Source organism: Saccharomyces paradoxus, chromosome XIII, assembly GCF_002079055.1.
Source record: "Saccharomyces paradoxus chromosome XIII, complete sequence".
In the NCBI taxonomy this organism is placed as follows: Eukaryota; Fungi; Ascomycota; class Saccharomycetes; order Saccharomycetales; family Saccharomycetaceae; genus Saccharomyces; species Saccharomyces paradoxus.
In genome coordinates this window covers 46,610-72,481 of record NC_047499.1, presented here as the reverse complement: position 1 = coordinate 72,481, position 25,872 = coordinate 46,610, and the positions used below count along the sequence as shown (strand labels likewise).

Genomic DNA, 25,872 nt, shown 5'->3' with positions numbered 1-25,872 from the left:
ACTTAACGATCGCGGCGCCTCCTCGGCCACGGGCGTGTTTGGACACTATTCCCACATATGTATACACACTATCTCTATCTTTCCTCTTTCTTGCCAAAAGCCAGCTCCTGTTGGTAATTAAGAGATGTATAGTCCGGGTAATGATATTTATAATTTACCAAAAATTTTCTTCCTGGATGAATACTTTGAGACATCTTTAACGTTCGACAAAAACACAAATATAAGATATCCCTTCTACCCACCAGAAGTAAAGGACCGTATCAGCCATGGCTACACATTCAATTCGGAATTCCTCTCCGCAATTGTCCTTCACTCATGTTGCTAATTTTATCAACGATGCTGTTGCTGATATTTCCGCTGTGGATGCCAGTCAATTGGCCGAAATAAGACAGTTTTTGAAGGCTAATAAGGCAAATCTTATTAAGGACCTGGAAACGGTAAAGGAGCATGGGACTTCCTCTGGCGGCGACAACAAGTTACGCTTTACAATTGCAAACATATTACAAATAAACGTCGATGATGATCCCTTCTTTGCTCAATTTGAGGACCCTTGTCGTGCTGCGCAATTCTTTATTTCTGAGAGATCTTCAAGACTCCACATATTATACTCGCTTCTCGTTAACCCGGACATTGACCTCGATACATATTCCTTTATTGACAATGATAGATTCAACATAGCAGCGAAATTAATCTCTTTAATATCATCTGTAATGCAGGACTACGACACGATCACAGCTTCAGGCTTAGCACAGGGCTATAACAACGATGAAGACACTTTTACAATTGTTTCGTTGGTGCAACTGAAAAAATTTTCTGATTTGAAGTTTGTCTTGCAAATATTGCAAATTTTGAATTTAATGATCCTGAATACAAAAGTACCTATAAATATCGTCAATCAATGGTTCCTACAGTATCAAAATCATTTTGTTGAATTTTGCAGAAATATAAATTCTACGGACAAGACTATAGATACTTCGTCATTACAATTGTATAAGTTTCAGAATTTCCAAGACCTCAGCTACCTCTCAGAAACACTTGTTTCCAGAATATCATCTTTATTTACAATCACAACTGCATTGATACTTGGGTTGAACACTTCAATTGCACAATTTGATCTTCAGTCACCCTTGTACATGGATTCAAAGACTTTCCACATTGTCAATGCCGCTCTGGAAAATGATATAGCAACCAATATCGTCAATGAGGATCCCGTTTTCCACCCAATGATCCATTACTCTTGGTCGTTCATACTCTACTATAGGCAAGCATTACAATCGTCTGAATCATTTGACGATTCAGACACAACGAAGTTTGCTCTATTTGCTGAATCACATGACATTTTCCAAGAATTGATTACTCTGTCAGAAGTCTTATCCTTTGACCCCATTTACACCACAGTAGTAACAGTATTTTTGGAGTTTTCTTTAAACTTTATTCCCATAACTGCATCTACTTCTCGTGTTTTCGCCAAGATAATTTCAAAGGCTCCAGAGCAGTTTATTGAAAATTTCTTAACGAATGACACTTTTGAAGACAAATTGAGCATTATAAAGGCTAAACTACCCCTATTAAACGAATCACTCATCCCTTTAATTAATTTGGCCTTAATCGATACCGAATTTGCCAATTTCGAATTAAAAGATATATGTTCATTTGCTATCACAAAAAGCAGTCTGAACGATCTAGATTATGATTTAATAGCTGATACGATAACAAACCCTTCTTCGTCCTCAGACATCATCATACCTGATTTGATAGAGTTGAAGTCCGATTTGCTAGTGACACCACCCTTAGAGAGAGAAAACTCTAATTGCCTCTTGTCAATACCGAAGTCAACAAAGGCAAAGATTCTAACTATCAAACGACAACAACAACAAAGTGCACAGCAGCCACCTACTGCTTCCAATTTGGTTATTTTCCTTTACAAATACAACGGTTGGTCTTTGGTCGGCAGAATATTGCAAAATCTATTACATTCGTACATGGAAAAGGGCACGCAACTGGATGACTTACAACATGAATTGATGATATCCATAATCGGATTAGTTACTAATGTCGTCGATCCTAAAACCCCAATTGAAAAATCTAGCGAAATTCTGTCATATTTGTCAAACTCTCTAGACACTTCAACCAGTACTATAAATGGCGCGTCAATTATCCAAGTAATCTTCGAGATTTTTGAAATATCACTGCAGAGAAAAGATTATGCTTCAATTGTACAATGCTGCGAGTTTATGACTATGCTGACACCAAATTACCTTCATCTAGTCTCTTCTTATTTGAACAAATCGGAATTATTAGACAAATATGGCAAGACTGGTCTTTCCAATATGATTCTTGGTTCGATTGAATTATCCACAGGGGATTATACATTCACTATCCAGTTGCTCAAACTAACAAAAGTCTTTATTCGAGAATCTCTATCATTGAAAAATAGCCATGTTTCCAAAAGAAGTAAAATAGATATTATTAATAAGTTGACTCTACATGCGGTTCATGTCTTTGAGAGTTATTACAATTGGAAGTTCAACAATTTCTTACAGAAATTCGAAATTGGCTTCCATTTGACTTCAATTTTCTATGATGTACTTCATGACGTTTTCACCATAAATCCATATCAAAAGAACCAATTGATTACTTCCTCCTCAGCAAAAAAATTGTTGCAATTATTTTTAACTCCCATGGATTCTATCGATTTGGCTCCGAATACTTTGATGAATATTCTTGTTTCACCTTTGGATACCACAACAAAAATCTTAGGCGATAAAATTTTGGGAAATTTATATACGAAGGTAATGAGCAATTCCTTTAAGTTGTGTAAGCTTTTGATCTCTATTCGAGGTAGCAACCACGATTTAAAGCCAAGTAACTTGGAAAAATTGCTTTTCATAAATTCATCAAAATTGGTTGACGTTTATACTTTACCAAGTTATGTTCACTTCAAAGTGCAAATCATAGAGCTATTAAGCTATTTGGTGGAGGCTCCTTGGAATGACGATTATCCGTTTTTGTTGTCCTTCCTTGGTGAAAGAAAATCGATGACATTTTTGAAAGAAGTCCTGTCGGACTTGAGTTCTCCAGTGCAAAACTGGGATCTCCTGCGGAGTTTGTACATTTTTTTCACAACTTTATTGGAAAGTAAGCAGGATGGGTTATCTATCCTTTTCTTAACAGGTCAATTTGCATCTAGTAAAAAAAATAATGACGAAGCCTCCATTGACAAGAAAAATTCAATATTAACTGTTTTGCAAAAGAATTCCCTACTGTTAGATTCAATGCCTGAAGAAGTAAGTTGTAAGTTATTAGAAACAATAACATATGTTTTAAACACCTGGACAAATTCTAAAATCTTTATAAAAGATGTTAAATTTGTGGATTCCTTATTGAATAAGTTGAAGAACTCCAAAACTTTATTCCAAAAAAAAGAGAGCTTGACACGTAATGGAACTGTCTCTTTGATCAAGAAATACAAATTGGTTTCAAGAATTGTCGAAATATTTGCATTGTATATTTATAACTCAACTGATTCAAACTCGAAAATTTTAAAATTTTTGAACCAGGAAGACTTATTTGAATTAGCCCATCACTTCTTCCAAATTGATGGGTTCAATAAAACGTTTCACGATGAATTGAATCTAAAATTTAGAGAGAAATGGCCCAGTTTAGAGCTTCAGTCGTTCCAAAAGATCCCCTTATCCAGAATAAACGAGAACGAGAATTTCGGTTATGATATTCCCTTATTAGATGTAGTTTTAAAAACTGACCGTAACTGGTACAAACCAACTACTGGTGAAACAAATTTTAAGGAGGAAATAACTGATGCTTCATTAAATCTACAATACGTCAATTATGAAATATCTACCGCAAAAGCTTGGGGCGCGCTAATCACCACGTTTGTAAAGAGGAACACTACGCCGTTAAATGATGGTTTCGTTGATTTGGTAGAACATTTCCTAAAGCTAAATATTGATTTCACTTCAGATAAACAAATGTTTACCCAAATATATCTGGAGAGAATCGAATTGTCGTTTTACATTTTATATTCATTCAAATTGTCAAGAAAGTCACTGAAGGAGACAAAGATAATTGAACTAATGAACAAGATTTTTACAGTTTTTAAATCTGATGAGGTTGATTTTATTAAAAATATTGGTAACTCATCAAAAAATAACTTTTATAGGCCTCTTTTAAGGTCTGTTTTAATTCTTCTCGAACTAGTCTCGTCAGGAGATCGTTTCATCGAATTAGTATCTGATCAACTATTGGAATTTTTTGAATTAGCATTCAGTAAGGGTGTTTATTTGATACTGTCCGAAATATTATGTCAGATCAATAAATGTTCCACGAAGGGTTTAAGTGCAGATCATGCTACCCAATTTATCAATTTGGAGGATAATACTCAGGATTTACTGTTATTATTATCACTGTTCAAAAGAATTACCAAGTTGAATCCTTCTAAAAATTTCAATGTTATTCTAGCATCATCTTTAAAGGAAGTCGGAACTCTCAAAGTTATATTGAACCTATATTCAAGCGCACATTTGGTAAGAATTAATGATGAACCAATTCTTGGGCAAATTACTCTGACTTTCATCTCTGAGTTGTGTTCAATTGAGCAAATTGCTGCAAAACTCATCAATAGCGGATTGTATAGTGTTCTGTTGGAAAGTCCATTATCTGTTGCAATACAGCAAGGTGATATCAAGCCTGAATTTTCACCTAGATTGCACAACATTTGGAGCAACGGTTTATTATCCATTGTTCTATTCTTATTGAGTCAATTTGGTATCAAGGTTTTACCTGAGACATGCCTCTTTGTTTCCTATTTTGGAAAACAAATAAGATCCACAATATATAATTGGGGCGATAACAAGTTAGCAGTATCAAGTTCATTGATAAAGGAAACCAATCAATTGGTTTTGTTGCAGAAAATGCTAAACTTGCTAAATTATCAAGAATTGTTCATCCAGCCTAAAAACTCCGATGACGAAGAAGAAGCTGTGGAGTTGGTTATTGGTTTAGATTCTGAACATGATAAAAAAAAGTTAAGTGCCGCATTAAGCAAGTTTCTAACGCATCCAAAATACCTGAATTCAAGAATAATACCTACGACTTTAGAAGAGCAACAACATTTGGAAGATGAATCAAGGAGATTGGAGTTCGTCAAGGGTATAAGTAGAGACATTAAAACGTTGCAAGATTCACTATTCAAGGACGTCTGATTTATTTTGTAAGTTATGTAAAGCTACATATGTTAATGATGGACAGCACAATTGGAATCTTCATCTGAAAAGTGTTTACTAATTGGTATACTGTGCACTGCGCCTATATGATTTTTTTACGGCACTTCTATCAACTATGTACTTTTTTTTCCATCGCCTTATAAACTTCAAAAAGGTGTAAACAAATACAATAAATAAATTTACCGAAGACTCACATGCTTTGTCAAAGCGCCATAAGTGCGTGAGTTTTTTCCTTCTGATATGGTATCGCATGCTTAAGTTTCTGCAACAGTTTCGATTTTTCTCAGTTTTGTATTGCTTAATATCAATGATTCAATGGTCGGTAGTCAGTTTCTCGCTCGGATTCTTTCTTAGCATCTGCGTCTTTGGGTACTTCGTATTCTTCAAATCGTTACCTGACCTGCCCAAGCCTCAGCCAAGATTTGTTGGTATTGTACCTGCAAATTCAAATTTTGTTGAGGTCGATAAAGAATTGAGGACAGTTGAAGGTTTGATACACGATGGGAATGCGCAAATTGGAAAAGAATTAGAGAGTATTGTTGACTTAATTATTCGAGATTTTGTTGAGCCTTGGTTCACAAAAATCGATAAGAATAGTGATGCAAAGTTTCTCAAAGTAATAAAGTGGAGATTATTACAAACGCTGCTAGTGGTGAAGGAGAAGTTGATAAAGAACGATAGTGCCAGTTTGATTGTTCTAAAGCTATTGCCCATATTTAACAAACATTTCAGCACTTTTTGTGATGCCAGAGAAGCTGTGTTAAGCGATTTGAATCTTGAAAGGCAAAAAGCAGCCAACATCGATCTACAAATTGCTGTAGAGTTTAATAAAAATTACAAATTACATAAATCGTTATCACTGAAGCCTAATGCTCTTCAGAAAGAAATTGAAAAATCTATAAGAAAAACTGTGATTGGACTGCTTCCCCATCTTTTTGATAATGATGAGTTAGACTCATTGCTTGTTTTCACGTTGATGACAGAGGTTCTCACTACGTGCATCATTTCTCCATTAATCTTCAAATTTACTGATCCAGATAGTTGGAATTTAAGAATTGTAAGTCTTTCACAAAACTACTTCGAAGAAAAACACAAAGTTCACAAGATAAGAAGAATGTTGAGTAAAGAGTTACAGGATCATAGAAATGTGATGAATAACATAGGGAACAAAGACGCTGGAGGACCCTCGAGTGAGAAATTGGAGCTTAATGTTGATTTCACTGGAAAACAGTTCGAGCATTATCTTAACCAGCTAAACTCTTTGTTAGATCTAAGTGATATCAAATATGTCGCATATTCATTAGCTTTAAAGATATACGAGTTGAAAGGAAATGAACATTTAAGCAAGGAGAATTTGAAGTATAAGAAACGTTTATTACTCTCCTTAAATTTGATTGAATCAAAGCTATCATTTCCTGGCTCAGAAATCGAAACAGCAAGCAAAAAGCTTGCCAGAGATGGTTATTATTCTGATTTAAATATGGATAATGGAGTAGTATTGAAGGAGATGAGTACATTTCTCGCTTCCATCGCATTGAAAGACATCATAGACGATACCGAATTCCTTCCTTTTTTTAAATCATTCTTGGGCAGTATTTCTGAAACACAGGGTTTGACATTTTTAGAGTACTCGCAAACAATCGAATCATTTAAAAATCCCTTGGAAGATGCCACATCAGAGGATATAATTTCTGGATACTCTGGAATTAACACTATTCAACTGCGAGAAATTTCTGCAAAGTTTTTCCACAATAATGACTTACAAAATATGAAATTGCTGGATGAAGGGTTAGTGAAAAATATTGTACTTTTTACTAACTCCTTTCAAATCAGTAATGATGAAGACACGTTTATTCTAGCTCGAAAAAGTGTGTTGCTGTTACAAACAGAGGCTATAAAGTATCTCGATGATAAGTTTCTACCACTTTTCAAGAAATCGCCTTTTTTTCTCCAAATGCTTTCAACATCCCATATCGTTTCGACTGATATATATGTTCACTTTTTGAGCAGGAGGAACAGCGGTGCTAACAACGCAGAACAAACCAAAATATTAAAGGATAATGCGAAGATAGATTTTATGAATCCTGTTAGGATTTTCGCAAACCCTGGTATCACAGATGCTTTAGATAGTATAGTGAATGGATCCGGATTCAAACCAGATAAATCGAAAGTAAGTTCAAATCCGCGCTACTCACAACTATTTGGTTCAGAAAGTGATAACATTTTCAGAGACAAACTCTTCGACGATGAAAACGATAATCCCTCCGAATTTTACGTTGTCGAGGACCAATTAGATCTTCCACGCAGTGTGGAGAAATTAAGCGTGTCTAGCGGAAATTCGGATCTAAATCCTAGTCAATTCCATGGGTTAAGTAATTTTAGGGATAATATAGCATCTTTGACTATTTCAATTGACCAAATCGAGAAAGAGCTTGAACTCTTAAGGCATTTGATTTTGAAGGCAGATCTGACCAACAATCAAATGCAGTTGAAGATTTTAAAAAAGTCACAAAGAACCCTATTGAAAGAACTAGAAATGAAAGAACTACTGAAACAACAATATATGGTACAAGAAAATGCCAATAGTTTGTTCAGAAAAACTAAGATATACATTAGGTCGTACTTCAGCGAGAATTCCAGTAATGGTCTAAAAGAGATAACTTACTATATCATTAACATTCATCACTTTAATAATGGGCAGGTAAGTTCCTGGGATATGGCAAGAAGATACAATGAATTTTTTGAATTGAATATATATTTGAAAAAGAATTTTAGGGATGTGATGAGACAGTTGCAAGACCTGTTCCCGTCAAAAGTGAAAATGTCATTGAAATACCATGTTACAAAAACGTTGCTTTATGAAGAAAGAAAACAAAAACTTGAGAAGTACTTGCGAGAATTACTATCTATTTCTGAAATATGCGAAGATAATATTTTTAGAAGGTTTTTGACCGACCCTACCCTATTCAAACTAAACAAGGAAAACACGCATGATGGTATTCTGGAGGAGCCACCTCGTGAATCTATTGGCAGTAGTAATAGCACGAGTAATAGTAGCTCTGTTGCTGATTTACAAAGCACTGAAGACAACGGCGACGAGCTGAATTTCTATGAAGATGAACGACATTTTTTTACTGATTCTGGGTATCCTTTCTATTCGCAAAACAAATCTTTTGTTAAACAGATATGTGACTTGTTTATCTCGCTCTTTGCTTTAAACAAGGCGAATGCGGGCTGGTTGAGAGGCAGGGCAATAATTACCGTTTTACAACAGCTTCTTGGGAGTACTATTGAAAAGTATATAAAGGTCAGCATTCAAAAATTGAGGTCAGAGGATCAAGTGCTAGAAGCAGTAATTACATTTAAAAATATGCTATGGGGTGACAACGGCGTGTTCGAAAGAAAAAGAAATGAAACAATAGAGGCAGCAAGAAGCGAAGGTGAAAAGCTACGAACGGAACAACTCGCCCTAACCAGCCTGCAGAGACTATTCGCAGATACCTGTGGGCGTGTGGTAGGTCTAAGGGATTCTCACGAAGCTGCTGATCGGGTCCATGCCATGCTACAGAACCCGTATTTAAATGCCAGCTTGCTGTTGGAAGCTCTTGATGCAATTTTATTGGATATAATATGTAATGACTAAAATAAAGCCTAATTAAATATGTGGAACAGCTTAGCAAGAAAAAGTGCAGTTTTCACAATAGTAGATGAATTGATCACTTCTTCAGGTGTTTTGAAAATTGTGCACTTCTCTTAAAAACAATCATGAAGTATTTATTTTTCACGCTTTTGTAATCTGAAAAAAAAAAAAAGATGCTAATAGTATTCAACAGGCTAACTACTAATGAAATTAAAGAAAAATAAGCCATAAGCCAGAGTTATCATAAAGCCGACATGCCTAGATTAGAAGAGATTGATGATCTCAATGATATCGATGACCTCGATATGGACTTGGCCGAGTTAGATCCCTCTTTGAGGACGCCGATTGCTCCCAAGATAACGCCCACAGTTGTAAGAAGCCAGGACAAGGAAAATACTGCCTTTTTACCTGGTATGAATGACACCAGTAATAGTAACAACAATAGTAGCAACGAAAAAGAGCAACTGAGTTTTATCAACCCGAAAACCGGTAAGGTTGAACGTTCAGAGGCTATTTCCAAGAAAGATTTAGAAGAAGTTAAACGATTCCAAGTACTCTATCCATGTTACTTTGACGTGAACAGATCACATAAGGAAGGTAGGAGGGTTCCTAAGGAATTGGCTGTTGAAAACCCTTTAGCTAAAACTATGGCAGATGCTGTCCGTGAACTAGGAATATTATGCATTTTCGAGGGTGAAAAATGTCATCCACAAGATTTCGGTAATCCTGGTAGAATTCGTGTACTTTTCAAAGAAAATGGACAATTGGTTGGCGCAGCCACTAAATTCAAGGGTGGTAAGAGGCAATTAATGAAAGCGGTTGGGGAGTACATGAAAACTCATCCAACAACCATTGAATCTTTAAGAGAGATTCCATATGGGCCTGATTTCGACAATATTGAATTTAAAAAGATTCCGCGTGTAAAGGGCTTCAAGATGAACGAGATTGTTCCACTGCATAGTCCATTTTTGATGGGCCATCCAATGACAAAATCTGTTTACGAAACTCCTAAGATTACAGCGGCAGAAAAATCGTTTAAACCACCAAAAAATAAGTACAAAGTTGTTAGAAGATGATTGCCTTCTTTACACCATTTATGTATATGTATATGTATATTTAAGTTGTTTTACCAGTTTTAAATCTTTTGAATCAAGACTAATATAATTATTCGTTTTATTTCGTTGGAAGTTGAGAAGAATTCAATACGCCGAGAGCGTTGCAGCAGCTACAAGCAAGAGGAACAGAAAGCAAAAAAAGTAACAAGAAAACTGTCTCGCTCTATATATATATGAATATACGCTATTTATACATATATATATATAAGCGGCGTGCATGTATCGTAGTAACTAAGATTAATAGTTCTTAAAAGAGATAAATAAATCATTTAATTAAAAAATTGATTCTTAAGCGGAGGCACCGTAGGTTTGAAGGTATTGCTCGATCTTGCTTTTCTCTTCTGCTGTTATTCTACCTTCCAAATAGGTAATTATGTGAATTAAAGAGACAATGCTCAAGACTGGAATACCGTATTTTTTGCTAACAGTTTGAGTGGCACTCAATCCCTCTTTATCGTCGGTACTCACAACTTCTTGTCTATCTAGAGCAATTATAGAGCCAACTACTTGGCCCTTAGCATTACCAATGATCTCGAATGCCTCGTTAATGGCAGTACCAGCAGTCATGACGTCATCGATGATTAGTATTCTCTTGTTCTCTAGGGAAGAGCCGACAATAATACCTCCTTCACCATGATCTTTGGCTTCCTTTCTGTTAAAAGCGTATTGAATGTTTTGAAATTTAGAGCCACCAATCTCTGCCAATTTCACACAGACAATAGCAGCTAGTGGGATACCTTTGTAGGCGGGGCCGAAAATCACATCAAACTTCAAATCAGATTGTATGATGGCAATTGCATACGCAGTAGCTAAATTGGAAAGCAATTTGCCGGTATTGAACAATCCTAAATTAAAGAAATATGGTGACTCTCTACCTGATTTCAACTTGAATGAACCAAATCTTAGAGCTTGACATTCGATGGCCAACTCTAAAAAGTTCTTTTGGTAGTCTTCCAACATAATAGGCATTCTGAATAACTTTCTTGATCTTTATTTTTTTTGTATATCCTTCATACAACGTCAGACACAATAATACGCAACCAAAATTCCGTTACTAGTATATCGCAAAAAGAGTGTTTTATGGAGATTGTGAATGAATCCTATTTGAACAAATAAAAGCCTGTTAGTAATAAGAAGTTTCTTTTATTCAAAAAAGGAACGTAGAGTTGGAACAATGATTGAAATGCCCCACAAATTTCTCCCAAAAAAAAAGACAAAATGCAATTTCCTTTCGAAATGTATTTAAACAATAAAACTGTTAAAAACCTTTGATTGATGATGAGATCAAATTTCGAAACGGTTGTTATCAAATCAAAATCCTCTTTGTTTTGCTTATTGAACATGGAAAATGTTTGAAAATTTTTCAAGCGCTGGTCATTCGGAACGAAGTTAACCGTCATTTCAAAATCTATGGTAAAAGAGAATAGACCACTATTCCCAATAAAATTGACAGGAAGCCACAGCTGTTAATAATGGAAAAGGACGCATTGGAAGTTAGGTTGAGGTCAATCAGACATTCACTGGGCAAGAGTACTAAGCCTTTACCAGGAAAATATAAGAATACTCTAGGAGAGCGACTTATTACCAAATGGAGGTACAAGAAGAAATCCTATGATGAAAGTTCAATGCTGCCTAAAAAATGTAAGAAACGTTTGCAATTGTTTGACGATCTGGTACAGGAGAGCTCCAATGATTTTGTTGGGTTCCGATTGCACGACCTGCAGGCCTTGTTGGAGAGGACATGTTCAATTCAAAATCATACAAGGCTCCTGCTCGTTGAATGGGACGGTCGATGGGTCAATCCATTAACTCTAGCATCTAAAGGCTGGAAGCCGTATCGGGGAGAATCGCAGTCGCAGGTGGCATTTAAGTGCTGCTGTTGTCACGCCATTATGACAATTTTATTATTCAAGAATGGCGATGATGCCGCCGATTACAGCATGAAATTGAATGAAAAAATCTGGTACTGCAATGTAATTGGTAATCATCTTCAAAAGTGTCCATGGAGGAAAAATCGGTTTGATTTAAACAGAGAGTATTATTTAAGCCCACAAACCCTTATAAGAGAAATTGAGAGAATTCACGCAGAAATCGAGAGAATTGCGTCTGGATCAAATGAATTTAGCCTTAAAAGAAATTCTTCTCGTATATTTCATTACTTGTCTGAAAATGAAATGCAAAAATTGGCTTTTTTTTTCGATTGTAAAGATTACTCTCTTGTGGGTCTGTTGCTTCTTGGCTACACAAAATTCGAGAAGGATGATCTGGTTCAATGTACGGCTTGCTTTCACCGAGCATCCCTGAAGATCTTAGAACATACGGAATTTAATGGACACGCACCATGGTGTCGGTATTACAATAAAGAGTTGTTACCCAAAATGTTGCTGGAGTTGATCGACGGGGAGGACAACCTGATAACAAAAATGGACGTGGGGGAAAGACTAAATAAATTAGAGGCTGTTCTACAAACTTTATAAATTAAATGTAATGCATTATCTGTATTTTCATATGCTTGTATATGCCCCTATACTAATGCGCACATCCTATTGCTCTCTTTTCAAACTATATGCACATATGTATACACAACAGCCACGCTTTACCGATGCAAAACCAAAGGAACTTTATTCTTTCAATTATTCTCTTCGACAAATTTCTTTACCTTTTCGACTACCCCTTCAATCTCCTTATCCAACATAAGTACGATCAAACCATCACTACTAATTTCATATTTGATATGACCTTCGTTCGGTATACATATTTCGGCATCGAATTTATCAAACCAGACATTTAACTCATCTAATTCGTCAACATCAAATGGTAGTATCAACTCATCAACAAATTCATGCATTTTTCCTGGCTTACCTTTCAAAAATTTTTCATCTTCTTTATTTATCTTAGTATCGTCTTCTAGTAAAACGAGCATACGGTAAGTATTATTCTTAGGCATTTCCTCTCTTTCTCTCTTTGTAGTGTAAAGCGAGACAGATTTCAACCGCAAGGTAGTCTTCCTGTACTGAATAGATCATTTCATTTTGCTCCAAATAAGATGAGATGAGGTCGGCTTCTCTTCATTCTTGCTGGAAAATTAAAAAAAAAAAGAAAAACATATACAGTAATCCTTTATATAATAAAACGACGTTTTTCGTGATAATAACAAGCTTGACGCTAAAAGGGCATCCTTACAATACCTTGAAATATGTGACTTTATGTACATATCTATCAATCCTGAAAACAATCATAAGTTAAATATCTGGTATTAAGATCGTGCCATCAGAATCATTCTTGTCCATCATTCCTAGAGCGGAATCCCCATTGAAGACTACATCTTCAGTGCCCATTTGCTCCATGTATAAAGTATGATTGACTAAATTCAAGTAAGAGTACATGAAGTTACTCAACAATACCTGTTGTCTTAGTTCTCTCCCGGGATCACTGAGCTTCAGATGGCTGAGTCTGTAAATAGCCCTTTCAACGTTAATCCCTAGACGATGGTCAAACATAACCACTGTGGAGTTTGTTATCATTGGTAATGGGAATCCAAATGCACTATCTGTAAATTTTATTGGAGCGTTTGGGTATTCCGGTTTAACGACATCTTCAAATGTTAATTTTTTTGGAGGCAATGTCGAGATTTGAGGTGCAGGAGATGAAATTTTATTTTCTCCCTCTTCTCCTGCACTCCCCTCTGGTTTAGCTGTTGTTTCTATACCTACATCAGAGTGCACTTCCACATCGTAGTTGATATCACCACCACTAATATCAAATGAATCGTCGCCGTCTAACTCGCTTATTGTCTCCACCACGAATTCAGAACTGCGGCTAGCATTACTGTCAGAAAGAATGCTGGAAGCATGTGAGCTTTGCACAGTAGGTTCAATGACGCTTGCCGTATCTATATCTTCAGAAGAAGTGGTTTTGGTGGGAGATGAAGGACATTTATGGTTCCTTTTCGCTTCTTCGGGCTTTTTCTTGGGGCTTTTCCTAAATTTGGATAAACTTGAGTGCGAAGTCTTCTTTTTCAGTTCTTTTTTAACACTTTTTTTGGTAACTTTCACATCTGATTTGCAAGTACCACTATGTTGTTTTCTTTTGAATAATCTGGCAAGCCGTTTCTCCAAGGAATTCTTCTTGTTTGTACTGGGCTGGGTATCAGTAGGCGATTCTATGTTTTTCTCTGCTATCGCAGGTACTATAGGCTCAGGTGACTGTGATGGAGATGATGAAACCACTGAAGGAGTAAGTACCACGGGGTTCGACTCATCAGAATGTATCTGGAAAATTGGTGAATGTCTATTTTTGGAATGATTTATTCTTTCAGAAGCACGTTTGGTAGATTTTGCTCTCCTCGATACACTTAAATTAACAAAGTCGGCTTTTTCATTCTCCACATCTTCATGGTCATTTTTATCATCTATTAGCCGCTCGTAAGATTGATCATTACCGTTCAGGTTTTCATTGCTAGAATTCAACCATGACCAGCCATGATTTAGTTCGCTGCCATTGATATTTTCATTTTCGTTCGAGCTAACATGTTGATCTAATTTTTCAGAAATCATTGAACCAGTATTATGTGGTTTTATCAATACACTGTTATTAGAGCTATCTGTGGATAAAAGGCTGCTATCTTGAGAAATGGATGCATGTGTTAAATCTTCTTCATCCGAATAGTAGTTAGTGCTATCAGCGTATTTCTCATTTTCAGTACTCCAATCAGTACTTGCTCTTCTGTAATGGTCAAAAATCTCTTGGAAATCATTCAGTGATGCTTGCTCCTGAGGCAGTTGCATGCAAGATGCAGGCGATGATGCACTTCTTCGATCGTCACTTGCTTGTATATTCATCAGATTATTGAGTTTTGCTGCTTGTGGAAGGCCATTACTCTCTAGCCTGATTTTATACGTGTTAAATTTAGACCTCCTTAAAGACGATCTTTCCGGTATGGTACGCCCAGTTTCACTAAACATATTTGATGCAAATTCATTATCATTTTCGGCGTTATTGCTGTTCAAGTGAAGACTTTCATTAGTAAATGACCCTGACATGCTCAAGCTTCTGGCTAAAGTGACCGCATCTGAGTCTGTTAAACCAGCATTATTGGAAATCTTAGTAAGCTCTTCAGTAATTTCCTTCAAAGATACAGATCTTACGGTTTTAGTTTCAGATGGGGGTATTCGTTTATCCACTTCCTCTTCTCCTTCTTGTGGTTTTTCTGCAGAAGGAAGCTCATCATCAAACTTGGTATACGAGGTCTTCAACCGAGAAGGTCTTCTAACTACAGAACCCGAGCGTTTTCTATTTGGAATTACATGGTTGTTACCCAGTTCTAATTTGTTTTCATCAGAGTCCTGGTCCGTGCTTATTTGAATGTTCTGTAATGTGTCCTGAATCAATTCTAAGTAGTTTTCTGGCTTAACGTTAGGATGTTGGTTAGCGGGCACCCACAACAAGTTTTGAGTTAGATCGACCATTTTTGAACTGTGATCATCCGTCACATCCAAGACGACATCGTGGGCCAATGCCTTTACTCCACTGAGCCTTCTATTCCTGGACGTTACTCTTGCTGAAGATGAAGTGGATGAAGAAGCATTGCGGGAGATCTTTTCTTTCTCCAAAGTCTCTTCATCATGCAAATATTCTGTTTGAGTTATATCTATACTGTCGTCCGCATTAGTAGTATCCGCCTCCTCATATGCATCATTGTCTTCGTCCCCTTGTTTTTCCTCTTGTTCTAGTCGTACAACATCCTTTTCATGCAGCGATTCTTGTAGTGATTCCTTTGAGGAGTCTGAAGAATACGAGTTTCTGCTGTTTACCTTAAACTCTAGCTCAGGGTCAATCACCAAATCCATCGAACCTATCGACAATCGCTTTAGATTTTTCACATTCTGAATTTCTGTATCTAAAGATTTAGCAGCAATCAACACATCAGATTTCCTCTTCTCGAGAAGTTTCCTCTTGGACAGTTGCGTCTTCCTCATTCGCCTCATTTGAATATTATTACTACTGTCCCCACCGCTACTACTGTTTTCTACAGTATTATGGCCATCTTCGTTCTGCACATCTTCCATCAGTACCATAAAATTATAATTTAAATCTAGATTTTTGTGCAAGCGTAATTCAACGTAGAAGAGACACTACTACTGGCCTTGACACTGTTCTTTAGCACCTACTCCAGTTTTCAATCATCTTATTATGATCTGACCAAGATGAGATGAAAACAAAAATAAAAACGCGCCATGTGTTACCCGCATAACGCGTCAGCTAATCCTACTGGCTACAATACTTGTACGCTAATAATTCGCTGCAAATAGCCACGTCTAGGTCCAATGTGGTCGTTTTGCAACCCGAATCAAGAACAAAGGAACCGTGAGACTATCGGCTATACTCGCCCCAATTTGCTGACGTTTTGTGATGTTCTTTGTGGAAAGATGTGAGAATTTTTTTTGATTGAGAAAAAGCTGTCACCAAAAAACGAGGAGGGATATTATTGAGCAAATTTCAAAGTATCCAATGGTCTGTTCTTGGTAGTAGACACAGATTTATTTAGCAAGCGTATCATTAAATGAAAGTCTTTCCGTAAAGGATAGTGCACTCTTGCCTATTCTTCCCAAAATGGAAACTAACTTCCGCATTTGGCAAAATCTGAAAAAGTGAAAAAAAAGGATCACACAAGAAACTATAAGGATATCTGCTACCTTCACTCCCTATACTGCTATTGTTACAATTGCAAAGGGAACAGTACAGATCGCAGCAAGATATCATGTTGCTTTCTTCACGAATCGTTCGAAGCTCGCTGGTTAATGTTCCGCTAAGATTGCCTAGGTTTTTTACACAAGCTCACACAGCATGCAAAGAAGAGAAAGCTACTACCCCTCTATCATCCACAGCTGAACAGCCCGAGCAGAAGTATACACATTTCGGTTCGAAGACGGTATTGAAGTCTACCAAGCAGAAGTTAGTGGGTGATGTCTTTTCCTCCGTAGCCAACCGGTATGATTTGATGAATGACGTTATGTCATTGGGTATTCATAGATTATGGAAGGACCATTTTATCAATAAGCTAGACGCGGGAAAAAGACCAAACTCTACAACTCCTCTGAATTTCATTGATGTGGCTGGTGGGTCTGGTGACATTGCTTTCGGTCTATTAGACCATGCTGAGTCGAAATTTGGGGATACTGAATCTACAATGGATATTGTAGATATCAACCCTGACATGCTTAAAGAAGGTGAGAAAAGAGCCATGGAACAAGGCAAATATTTCAAAGATCCTCGTGTGAGGTTTTTGGTTTCTAACGGTGAGAAACTAGAGGAGATTGATTCTGATTCCAAGGACATCTACACAGTTTCTTTTGGTATCAGAAACTTCACCGACATTCAAAAGGGCTTAAACACTGCTTATAGAGTTTTGAAACCAGGCGGTATATTTTATTGTTTGGAATTTTCTAAGATTGAGAATCCTCTTATGGACTTTGCTTACCAACAGTGGGCTAGGGTCCTGCCTGTCATGGGTTCAATGATTGCTAATGACTACGACTCTTATCAGTATTTAGTGGAGTCTATCGAAAGATTTCCAGACCAAGAAACGTTCAAATCCATGATTGAAAAGGCAGGATTCAAATCAGCTGGCTACGAAAGTTTAACATTTGGCATATGTGCCATCCATTGGGGTATCAAAGTTTGAAGTAAATAGAACAAATTTTCCCTTTTTTTTTCATTTAGAGGATCAAAGTCAATAACCATTCCTATACTGTTTCTGTTTTCTTTTCTTCTTTAGTAGTACGTGTGCCAGGTGATAGCTATATATTTTGCTGTATTATGCAGAATATATACATATATTTAGGGGGGGAAGAGAGAAAAAAAAAAAGATAACTAAAGTGACTGTACATAATAATAATAGTAATAGGTTTATCAAAATGGTAAAAAAATAGTCCTGCTTTTATCAATTATTTGTAAAACTGCAACGTTCTTGGGTGTTGTATCGTCTAAATTTGTAATTTCTTCACATCAACCGGAATATCAACTTTCATGGAACCTAAATGGTTATCAAATTTGATGTTCACTCGTACACAATAAAATCTACAACACAAACACGTTTCAAAATTAGGCACCAAGGTTTCTTTGATGTTGGGATTCAACTTCAAATTAACTGTTACATCCCTCTTATACTGTAATGGCTTAACTTTCTCCCATTCATGCACAATCTGTTGAGTAAACTTAGTAGCGGTGGATGCACCATTACTAAACGTTGCTTGTAAGAAATTGTTGTTACTGGATGACGTAGAAGGAGGATTGGAACTTCCCTTCTTAGAAATAATATCCTCGTTTTCTTCTTCAAAAGTGTGTATTTGCTTTTTGAAGATATCATGTAAATCAATAATGTTAACTTTTAATCCAGCTAAACTGTCAATATCATTGTTTATTTGATCAGATATGAAATTTGTGAACAGAAGTTCTTTTGAAGTTGAATGATCTCTATTTCTATTGTAAAGCTCATTCAGCTTCGCATGGTTTTCTTCAAATTTTTTACGATATTCGTGAACTTTTTTCTGGTAGGCTAAAAATTTTGTTTTTAATTTGTTTAACCTATTCTCATTCATTAATAGTTCAGTGCTGAATTTAATAGGAATCGAATTATCAGATTTGGCTGTGATAACCACAAATTCTGTCGTTACAGAGCTTATCTCCGGTGGCTTATGGGCCGCGCTGTTATTGGACTGGATACAGGTCAAATGTACATCTAACTTGGTGAGTGGAGTTTTCACCCCTTCTGGAAGCATGTTCATTAACCTTTGCCAGTTTTCCTTTTCTTGTTCACTCTTTGCTTCAAATTTGTTGGTTTTTCTCAACAATGATGGTGACCAGTAAGGTAATGCAGATTGAGGTTTTTCGACTGATAATACAATCAACCCAGAATTGTATACATGCGGTCCAGTTGAAGATGATCCGGTTTCTGATGAACTCAAAAAATGAGAAAATAAACTTGAATTTGATTTGTTCTTATTCTTAAACTTATAGCGTAACTCAGTCTCGACTAAGTTTTCCTTCGGGGCCATATTTTTGGAATCATAGGAGGGTGATTGGTTGGCGGTATCATCAATCCTATTATTAATATGTAGTTGGTCTAGCTTACGTCTTAATATCTCATCGGAATCCAAATCTTCATTACCGTCCAAAGTCCCGCTTATATCTGTGTCATGAATATCTACATTCGAAATGGCCTCATTTAATTCCAGTTTCTTGAAAATCTTGTTCAAAGCTTCAAATCTATCCTCAATCAAGCTGTCCAAATCGTTTAGTTGTCTTGAACACGTCTTCTCGTTTTGTTGATTAGTGACGCCAGCAAAAGGGAAGGGCATAACCCTCAAGTTATATTCTTTTTCCTTCATAATATTCAGCTTGGATGTTCTTTTATCTTTACCCACAATTTTGGCATCAATCGTATAATTTATTGATAAATTATCATCTGCCATGTCCAGTGTCAAAATGGGTGAACCTTTTGTACCTAAATGTCCACAGCCAAGGACACTATTTACTTTTATGCCAGAATATTTACAGTTATTTTTATACTTGTCGATACCGAAACTTGGTGGCAGAAGGCAGTGTGAAAATTGCTCTTGTTTGCAAGTCACATCCAATAATTGTGTAGGAAGTTTGAACATGAAGAATTTCTTATATTTTGTATTTGGCTTCAATTCTCTGCTGTTTGAAAGACCAATGATGGCATCATCAAAATCCCGCTCACCCGGGACAATATTGATACCCGTACTTGGGGTTATGTTTGTATAAGACCAAGATGCGCTTAAGTCGACCATTCTTAAAAATCTCTTTAAGGTTCTTTTCCCCTTTTGACGGTCGATGACGGATATGTATGCTTCCAAAGTAACATAAAACATTTCAAATTTCAAAGGTTGAGAGGAGCGGTTTTCAATTAAACAATAACCATGAATAATATCGCCCGATGTGTATTCCTTTAATATGGACTGTTCCTCAGGACGCTCATGAGGTATTGATGCAGTTTTCGTTATTCTTATATCAACTTCAATCGGAGTGGACAACTTGGGTAAGGTGTATAACTTGTCTATAAAAATGTTGTCCGAATCGTTTAGATCATCTTCGAACGGTATCTGACTGACATTGGTGTCTGATGAAGAATGGCGCGACTGTTCGCCACTTCTTGTACTATTAATTGTAAGATGTTGCGTTTGTAAAGGATGTAGGTTGGTAAGAGAGTGGGAAGTAGCACCATTATTACAGGCATTTTCGAATCCTGGCACCGCTGTCAATGGTGACCTTTCCACAGAATTATCGTTGCTGGGTAATATAGTCATTCTTTGTGTACGAACTTCTTGATAAGAAGGGGGGAAATCGTGTCTGTCAGGATCAACGTTGCCTTGAGGTATGTGTCTGTGCAAGGCATTATACATCTCAAAAGATGGTAGGACGTCCACTAGCATATTTGCTCTATGAGATAATCTTGACTGTGTACAGTCCATTTCCAGTGAATTTTCCTCTCGTTCCTGTCGTAAGCGATCCAAATTAGTTGTTGAAGCGCTGCGTATGTCATCCTCTTGATTATTACTTGCAAGTGCCGTCTGCCCACTATTTGGATGGTGCGATTTATCTATAGAATTTCTTGGTAGTTGCTGTTGACGCCGCTTCCTCAATAAATGGATGTTGTCTTCTGTAGAAACTGATTTTAAAGGAGGTCTCCCATTTCTTCTTGATGATGTGGAAAATGTAAAAGTCATTAATAGCTCTCTTTGTTTTCCCAAGAAGATATCTCAAATCTGCTGTTTCAGTTGCAAAGTCCTTGGCCAAGACGGGTGAGGATTGAGGTTATTTTTGGAAAATCTTATAGGAACAGAAACCAATTATTGGTGAGTAAGAACAAAGATGACTACAATAAGTCCTTTACAGATGTCTGTTGAATAATTTCAGAAATTTTTCTTAATTGGTAACGGCAGACAAAAAATAAAAATCACCAAAAGAGAAATGCAAAGAGCCTAGACTACCAGGAACAGGGCGAGCAATGGCGGGGCGACTATAAATATACGAACAGGAAAAGGCGAAAAGCCGGTGCCGTATATACATAAAAAAAATGATAAGGCTTCAACATGAGAAGAAACCTGTCACACGCTTCTAATATCGAAGACGTAATATTCATGACACTTTCTATTGCGGAGCTCTCTATGTACTAGTGCTCTGCCTCTTCCCAGTCTTTTCCAGCGTGTAATTGGGAACATACCCCCGCGGTTTTCGATGAACTTCAAGCAGGAACTCATGAGGAAACAATAAAGCTTCGCAAACTTTAAATTCAACAATGTAGCAACCATACCAGCCGGGATGTAAATCCATTTGCGCGGAAAGACGATGCAAAAATCACCAAATAAAGAGAAGAATCTAACATGGTATTTTCTTTGGCTTGTTTGATCTCTCCTCTTAAGTTTTCCTTTGTGTTTTTTGGAAATAGGCCACGTTCAGGTTCAGCTTAGAAATTGGCTATCTTACTCACAATAATACACTCTGCAAGAAGTATAAAGTTTGCTGCTTTGCACATGTTGAAGAGGATAATAAATGTAACTAGAAGAAAATTAGCCGCCGTTTCACCTCGAACAGTTTTGTTTTTCCTGAAATTCAGATAAGAAAAAGATAAGTTCACTTTGCACGGGCACTCTTTTATACATATATATAATATATATATGTATATAGTACAGATATGGAATTTTTTTCACCAACAATACATAATATCATGGCACTAGTACATGTAAGATGCCTTTGCAATATCATTCAAAGCCTTGATATTTTTGTAATCGTCCTTGTCGAATCCGGAATCAGTAGTCTCAAAATGCGTCCACAGAGTTTGGAATTCGGATTCATCTAGTATATCGTTGGAAGGCCTTTCAACGTACCAACTCGTTTCTTTCGATCTCTTGTGGAGTTCCCTATCTGCCTCCATTCTGTGCAATAAAATGTTTGCATTTGTTGGCTGCGTCTGTAAGTCCGGGTTGATGGTAGTTGTATCGGAATTGAACTGTTGGAAGAAGGCCAATTTTTTTGAGTCCCTGTCTTTTAACAGAGACTCTGTTCGCTGCAACGATTGTTTGTAGTCCTGTGTAGTCCTGTCTGTCTTGACACTGTACCAGGTAGTGGCGTTTATGTTTGTGGCGTCCGGAGGTGTGAGCGTAACGTCGTACTGGATTAGTCTGGATAAGTCCAGGAATAGCTCCTTACAGGTGGCTAGGTTTGTAAGGGATTTCCAGTCCTGGCAGGGCAGACAGAGCTCAAAAACCAAATCAACATCCAGAAGCAGCACTTCGTTTAGCACTTTGGCAACATTGGTATTAGAATGACTATGGGGATACAAATTTCTTATTATTCTAACATAGTATATCACTACATCCAGTCTATCCAGTGGGTCCATCTTCATGGTTGTGTCGAACAAACACTGGTGGAAGTCCTCATAGTGATGCCTGTAGTTTCTTAAATAGAATTGTATGGGGTCATTGTTCAGCTTTTGTTGTGATGACGGTGGTGTAGTTGTTGACGATGATGTGGTAGAGTCCTTGGTCTTGTGCAGCGTCTTTTGCAGGTTCTTCAGCACCTGAATGAATTGTAATCTAGCCTCGAGAGAGTCCATCCTCGCCTATATATCCCGTACTTGGCAGCCTCTTCGCGTAAAATCAACTGCCAGCTAATAATCTTTTTCTTTTCTTTCCTTTCTAGTTTTTCACATTATGCTTAATTAGGAAAAACAGTGAATTTGAACAGTTGCTGAAGATGAGATCAGTCTTAAATATACATTGCTCAAAGAAGTACAAATACATACAAATATAAATACTACGATTTTTCTCAACTAGTTATTATGTGGCATATACGAATGTTTTAGTGGTATGCTGGAAATGAATGTCATATGGTTGCGTTTTTCTCTGTAGAATCAGAACTCTTAGGAATATGTGTTGCCTGAGGCGGTTGCGTCCGTGGCTGATTTGATGCTGCTGCGCTTGTAGACAAATCAAGATATGGTTTCACTAGGAAAGGCCGTTGCAGATAGTTGTAGGGCCCCATCAGAAAAGAAGACGACGGGTCTTGATTGCTCCCATTTATAGTAAAGTTCATGTTCACGTTGACGTTGTTGCTGAGGTTGTGGTGTGAATTATGATTAATGCTATGGTCGGCATTGTAGTTTGAATTTACAAGGCCGCCAGAATTCCCCGTTGAAGATAACAGGATCTTGTGGGTGATGAACGGCTTGGGGGGAACGACGTCCACTCTCTGTTGTTGTAGCTGTTGATGTTGCTGTTGCTGATCCATTAATGTCTGGTGGGTATAATCCAGAGAAGGGGGTAATGAAATTGACGCAGCTGCTGCATGCGGCGGTGGTGCTGGTGTTGAATTATGAGCTGAATAGGACGACGGGCTGTGCGTCAACTCTCTCAGCGCGTCCACAGCTTCCATGTCCCTGGAACTGATGGGACGCGATTCCTGATCCTGTTGAGCCCCGTCAGTCTCTTTTCCTCCAATATCTTGCCTCCTCCTCCTACCACTGCCAGGCTTTCTTCCCTCTCTCAACGTCTTGCCTTTTCCGGGCTTTCTGCCGCTTCCAGGTTTCCTTCCTTGTGCCAAAGTTTTCGCCATGACCCAATGTCCTGCTCCAATATACCTTAGGGCAGTTTGCAAATATGCAGGATGATCTGTTCAAAAACCAACTGATAATAATAGAAATTTTTTTTTTTTCAATTTCTTTCAAAACTCATCACCAAAAAAAAATGGTACACTAGCATCGGCTTCATAAACGAAAAAAAAAATGAAAAAGAAAACATAATATAAATACTTGCAAACTACAATAAGATAAGATAGTTAAAAAGAGGATGAAAGCGGTTCGTATACATAATTTGGTTCTTGTTCTATGCTGATGCGGTCAATAAAGTCGCATGAAGCGCGATTATTGGTACCAGCTCAAGCTCAAATGGCGTATATGGGAGTGTTACCCGATGCTTTGATGTAGAAAATCTTGAACTCCACTGAAAAAAAGAGTAAAAGCAATGGAAAAGCGTGGCAAGTAAGCAAACAAGTGTGTAATTGAGGGACGTATAGAGGGCAATGACTTCTAATACGTCAGAAAGCGGGTCAGGTACTCAAAATACTGTAGTTCAGTTGAGAAACCTACCGGATTTGACGGAGATTAATCACTTGGAAATAGATGCCCCCGTAGTGGAAATTTTAAAGAAAACAGTACTATTCCAGTTGAACTCGTTAAACATCTGCATTTCAAACTTTGCATTGGATGAGCTGGTCAATCTCGTGACTGTTCAAATGGATGGGATGTTCCGAAACCTGCACAATTTAACTCTTTTACAAAGAAGATCACAAGCTTCCCAAGCGGATTTGAAATTATTGTTTCGAGAGTTCAAGCTGGATGCGGCGTCCCTTTACCAGCAGTTCCAGGTCTCGGAATTCATTAAATCAAAGCATTCCGTAGAATATGAAAAATTGGTGAGCTCGTCGTCTCTTCCTGCTATACCGCGCAACGAAGAGGATGAAGAGGACGAATTGAATAATATTGAGGAGCAACAGAACGAGATCAACGTTTTGCTGCCTCCCTCCAATTCGTTGGAGAAACAGATACCGAGTTGGCTACCCAACTTCCCGCCAGACCATACCTATAAGTTTACACCTGAGTTTAACCATCCAATTACTGATCTAAAAACCATCAAGAAAGAAATAGTAAAAGAAAGTCGAGAGTCTGAAAAGGCTCTGCTAAATCTGAACAAAAGTCTCTCTCACATATCATCGGCGTCACATACTCCACCCCCGCCAGTTTTAGACGATGAGGACGCTACTGAGCAACAATTGGAGATTTGGGGCGACGCACTTCAAGAAAGGAAACCAACCATAACTGCAAAGTGTCTCAATGAAAACAACATCGAGCAGTATGCGAAGTATAGAGTTGAGTTGGCGAGAGAACGTGTTACGAAATTCGAAGTGAACCAATTGAAAAGAACAAAAAACCCATTTTTGAAAATTTCTGAAACTCTTTACTTTTCAAAGAGTCCTCACCAGTCTCATAAAACCATACAAAAAACCATAGATTTGCAATTTCGTAAGTCGATGACACTATTCATGCACAACGTACCCAAAGTCCAGAAGCTGAAGAAGGAAAAGATACGAGTAGCCAAAGAAGAAAGAGCAAAATCGCTAAAACGCCGGCAAGAAGAGCTTGTTTCGCTACGAACAAAGAGGGAACAAGATGAAGGCCATGACCTGGAACTTTTGCTAAATAACGAGCACGCAAGGGACCCTACGGACAACAACACGACTTCCAATGCATTAAACAACTCTACCATAGTTATAAACGCAAATGCGGACGATGACGACGATGATATAAACCTATTCGGCATCTTAGGAAGCAGTGAGGATGAAAATGAAATCTCGAGTATACCTGTGGAGAACTTGGCCGGGGAATCAGAGCCCCCCACAATGACAGCGCAAGATACTACAAATACCACGCCCGTGGCACATAACACAACCAATATCGATGCTATAGCGAGCCACTCTATTCATTCAACGCCTAATGAGAACGCTCCAACGTCTCCACCTGCGGACATAGCCACAGATCACGATATAACTATGTAAACACTGCTTTTAGTAAACCAGTGTTTGTCCCTAATATAATACGTATTCAATTTATCTCCGGAGAGGAAATTTTTTTTTTTTTTTTCGCTTTTCAGCGACTATACCGAAACAAGGCTTGTAATATTTAGAATCGAAATATAATACGTCTTGCAAATTAGTAAAACGGTAACGTAAAGAAGCAGACGTGCAGGCGCAGTGACAGTCATTTGAGCTTGTCAATCTACCAATTAACACAGAA

The 25,872-nt window shown here is 37.5% G+C and overlaps 12 protein-coding genes across 12 annotated transcripts; 6 read left to right on the top strand and 6 right to left on the bottom strand.

Annotated features, from left to right (window-relative positions):
- Window positions 1-266: 266 nt before the first annotated feature.
- NUP188 (Nup188p) lies at window positions 267-5,222 on the top strand (the record flags this gene model as incomplete). The annotated part of the gene is made up of 1 exon (XM_033912327.1): window positions 267-5,222. The coding sequence occupies one exon, from the start codon at window positions 267-269 to the stop codon at window positions 5,220-5,222; it is 4,956 nt and encodes a 1,651-aa protein (XP_033768218.1).
- A 271-nt stretch (window positions 5,223-5,493) lies between these two features.
- Window positions 5,494-8,886, top strand: MDM1 (Mdm1p; the record flags this gene model as incomplete). Its single annotated transcript, XM_033912326.1, has 1 exon — window positions 5,494-8,886. One exon carries the CDS (start codon window positions 5,494-5,496, stop codon window positions 8,884-8,886), a length of 3,393 nt encoding a protein of 1,130 aa, XP_033768217.1.
- Window positions 8,887-9,137: 251 nt separating this feature from the next.
- Window positions 9,138-9,959, top strand: SEC65 (RNA-binding signal recognition particle subunit SEC65; the record flags this gene model as incomplete). The annotated part of the gene is made up of 1 exon (XM_033912325.1): window positions 9,138-9,959. One exon carries the CDS (start codon window positions 9,138-9,140, stop codon window positions 9,957-9,959), a length of 822 nt encoding a protein of 273 aa, XP_033768216.1.
- Window positions 9,960-10,286: 327 nt separating this feature from the next.
- Window positions 10,287-10,967, bottom strand: URA5 (orotate phosphoribosyltransferase URA5; the record flags this gene model as incomplete). Its single annotated transcript, XM_033912324.1, has 1 exon — window positions 10,287-10,967. The coding sequence occupies one exon, from the start codon at window positions 10,965-10,967 to the stop codon at window positions 10,287-10,289; it is 681 nt and encodes a 226-aa protein (XP_033768215.1).
- A 503-nt stretch (window positions 10,968-11,470) lies between these two features.
- PML39 (Pml39p) lies at window positions 11,471-12,475 on the top strand (the record flags this gene model as incomplete). The annotated part of the gene is made up of 1 exon (XM_033912323.1): window positions 11,471-12,475. One exon carries the CDS (start codon window positions 11,471-11,473, stop codon window positions 12,473-12,475), a length of 1,005 nt encoding a protein of 334 aa, XP_033768214.1.
- A 152-nt stretch (window positions 12,476-12,627) lies between these two features.
- Window positions 12,628-12,945, bottom strand: SPAR_M00260 (uncharacterized protein; the record flags this gene model as incomplete). The annotated part of the gene is made up of 1 exon (XM_033912322.1): window positions 12,628-12,945. The coding sequence occupies one exon, from the start codon at window positions 12,943-12,945 to the stop codon at window positions 12,628-12,630; it is 318 nt and encodes a 105-aa protein (XP_033768213.1).
- Window positions 12,946-13,240: 295 nt separating this feature from the next.
- On the bottom strand, window positions 13,241-16,075 carry ZDS2 (Zds2p; the record flags this gene model as incomplete). Its single annotated transcript, XM_033912321.1, has 1 exon — window positions 13,241-16,075. The coding sequence occupies one exon, from the start codon at window positions 16,073-16,075 to the stop codon at window positions 13,241-13,243; it is 2,835 nt and encodes a 944-aa protein (XP_033768212.1).
- A 683-nt stretch (window positions 16,076-16,758) lies between these two features.
- Window positions 16,759-17,682, top strand: COQ5 (2-hexaprenyl-6-methoxy-1,4-benzoquinone methyltransferase; the record flags this gene model as incomplete). Its single annotated transcript, XM_033912320.1, has 1 exon — window positions 16,759-17,682. The coding sequence occupies one exon, from the start codon at window positions 16,759-16,761 to the stop codon at window positions 17,680-17,682; it is 924 nt and encodes a 307-aa protein (XP_033768211.1).
- Window positions 17,683-17,983: 301 nt separating this feature from the next.
- Window positions 17,984-20,749, bottom strand: BUL2 (ubiquitin-ubiquitin ligase BUL2; the record flags this gene model as incomplete). Its single annotated transcript, XM_033912319.1, has 1 exon — window positions 17,984-20,749. The coding sequence occupies one exon, from the start codon at window positions 20,747-20,749 to the stop codon at window positions 17,984-17,986; it is 2,766 nt and encodes a 921-aa protein (XP_033768210.1).
- A 1,007-nt stretch (window positions 20,750-21,756) lies between these two features.
- On the bottom strand, window positions 21,757-22,638 carry CTK3 (Ctk3p; the record flags this gene model as incomplete). The annotated part of the gene is made up of 1 exon (XM_033912318.1): window positions 21,757-22,638. One exon carries the CDS (start codon window positions 22,636-22,638, stop codon window positions 21,757-21,759), a length of 882 nt encoding a protein of 293 aa, XP_033768209.1.
- A 269-nt stretch (window positions 22,639-22,907) lies between these two features.
- On the bottom strand, window positions 22,908-23,636 carry DAT1 (Dat1p; the record flags this gene model as incomplete). Its single annotated transcript, XM_033912317.1, has 1 exon — window positions 22,908-23,636. The coding sequence occupies one exon, from the start codon at window positions 23,634-23,636 to the stop codon at window positions 22,908-22,910; it is 729 nt and encodes a 242-aa protein (XP_033768208.1).
- Window positions 23,637-24,101: 465 nt separating this feature from the next.
- TAF8 (Taf8p) lies at window positions 24,102-25,634 on the top strand (the record flags this gene model as incomplete). Its single annotated transcript, XM_033912316.1, has 1 exon — window positions 24,102-25,634. The coding sequence occupies one exon, from the start codon at window positions 24,102-24,104 to the stop codon at window positions 25,632-25,634; it is 1,533 nt and encodes a 510-aa protein (XP_033768207.1).
- Between the last annotated feature and the right edge of the window lie 238 nt (window positions 25,635-25,872).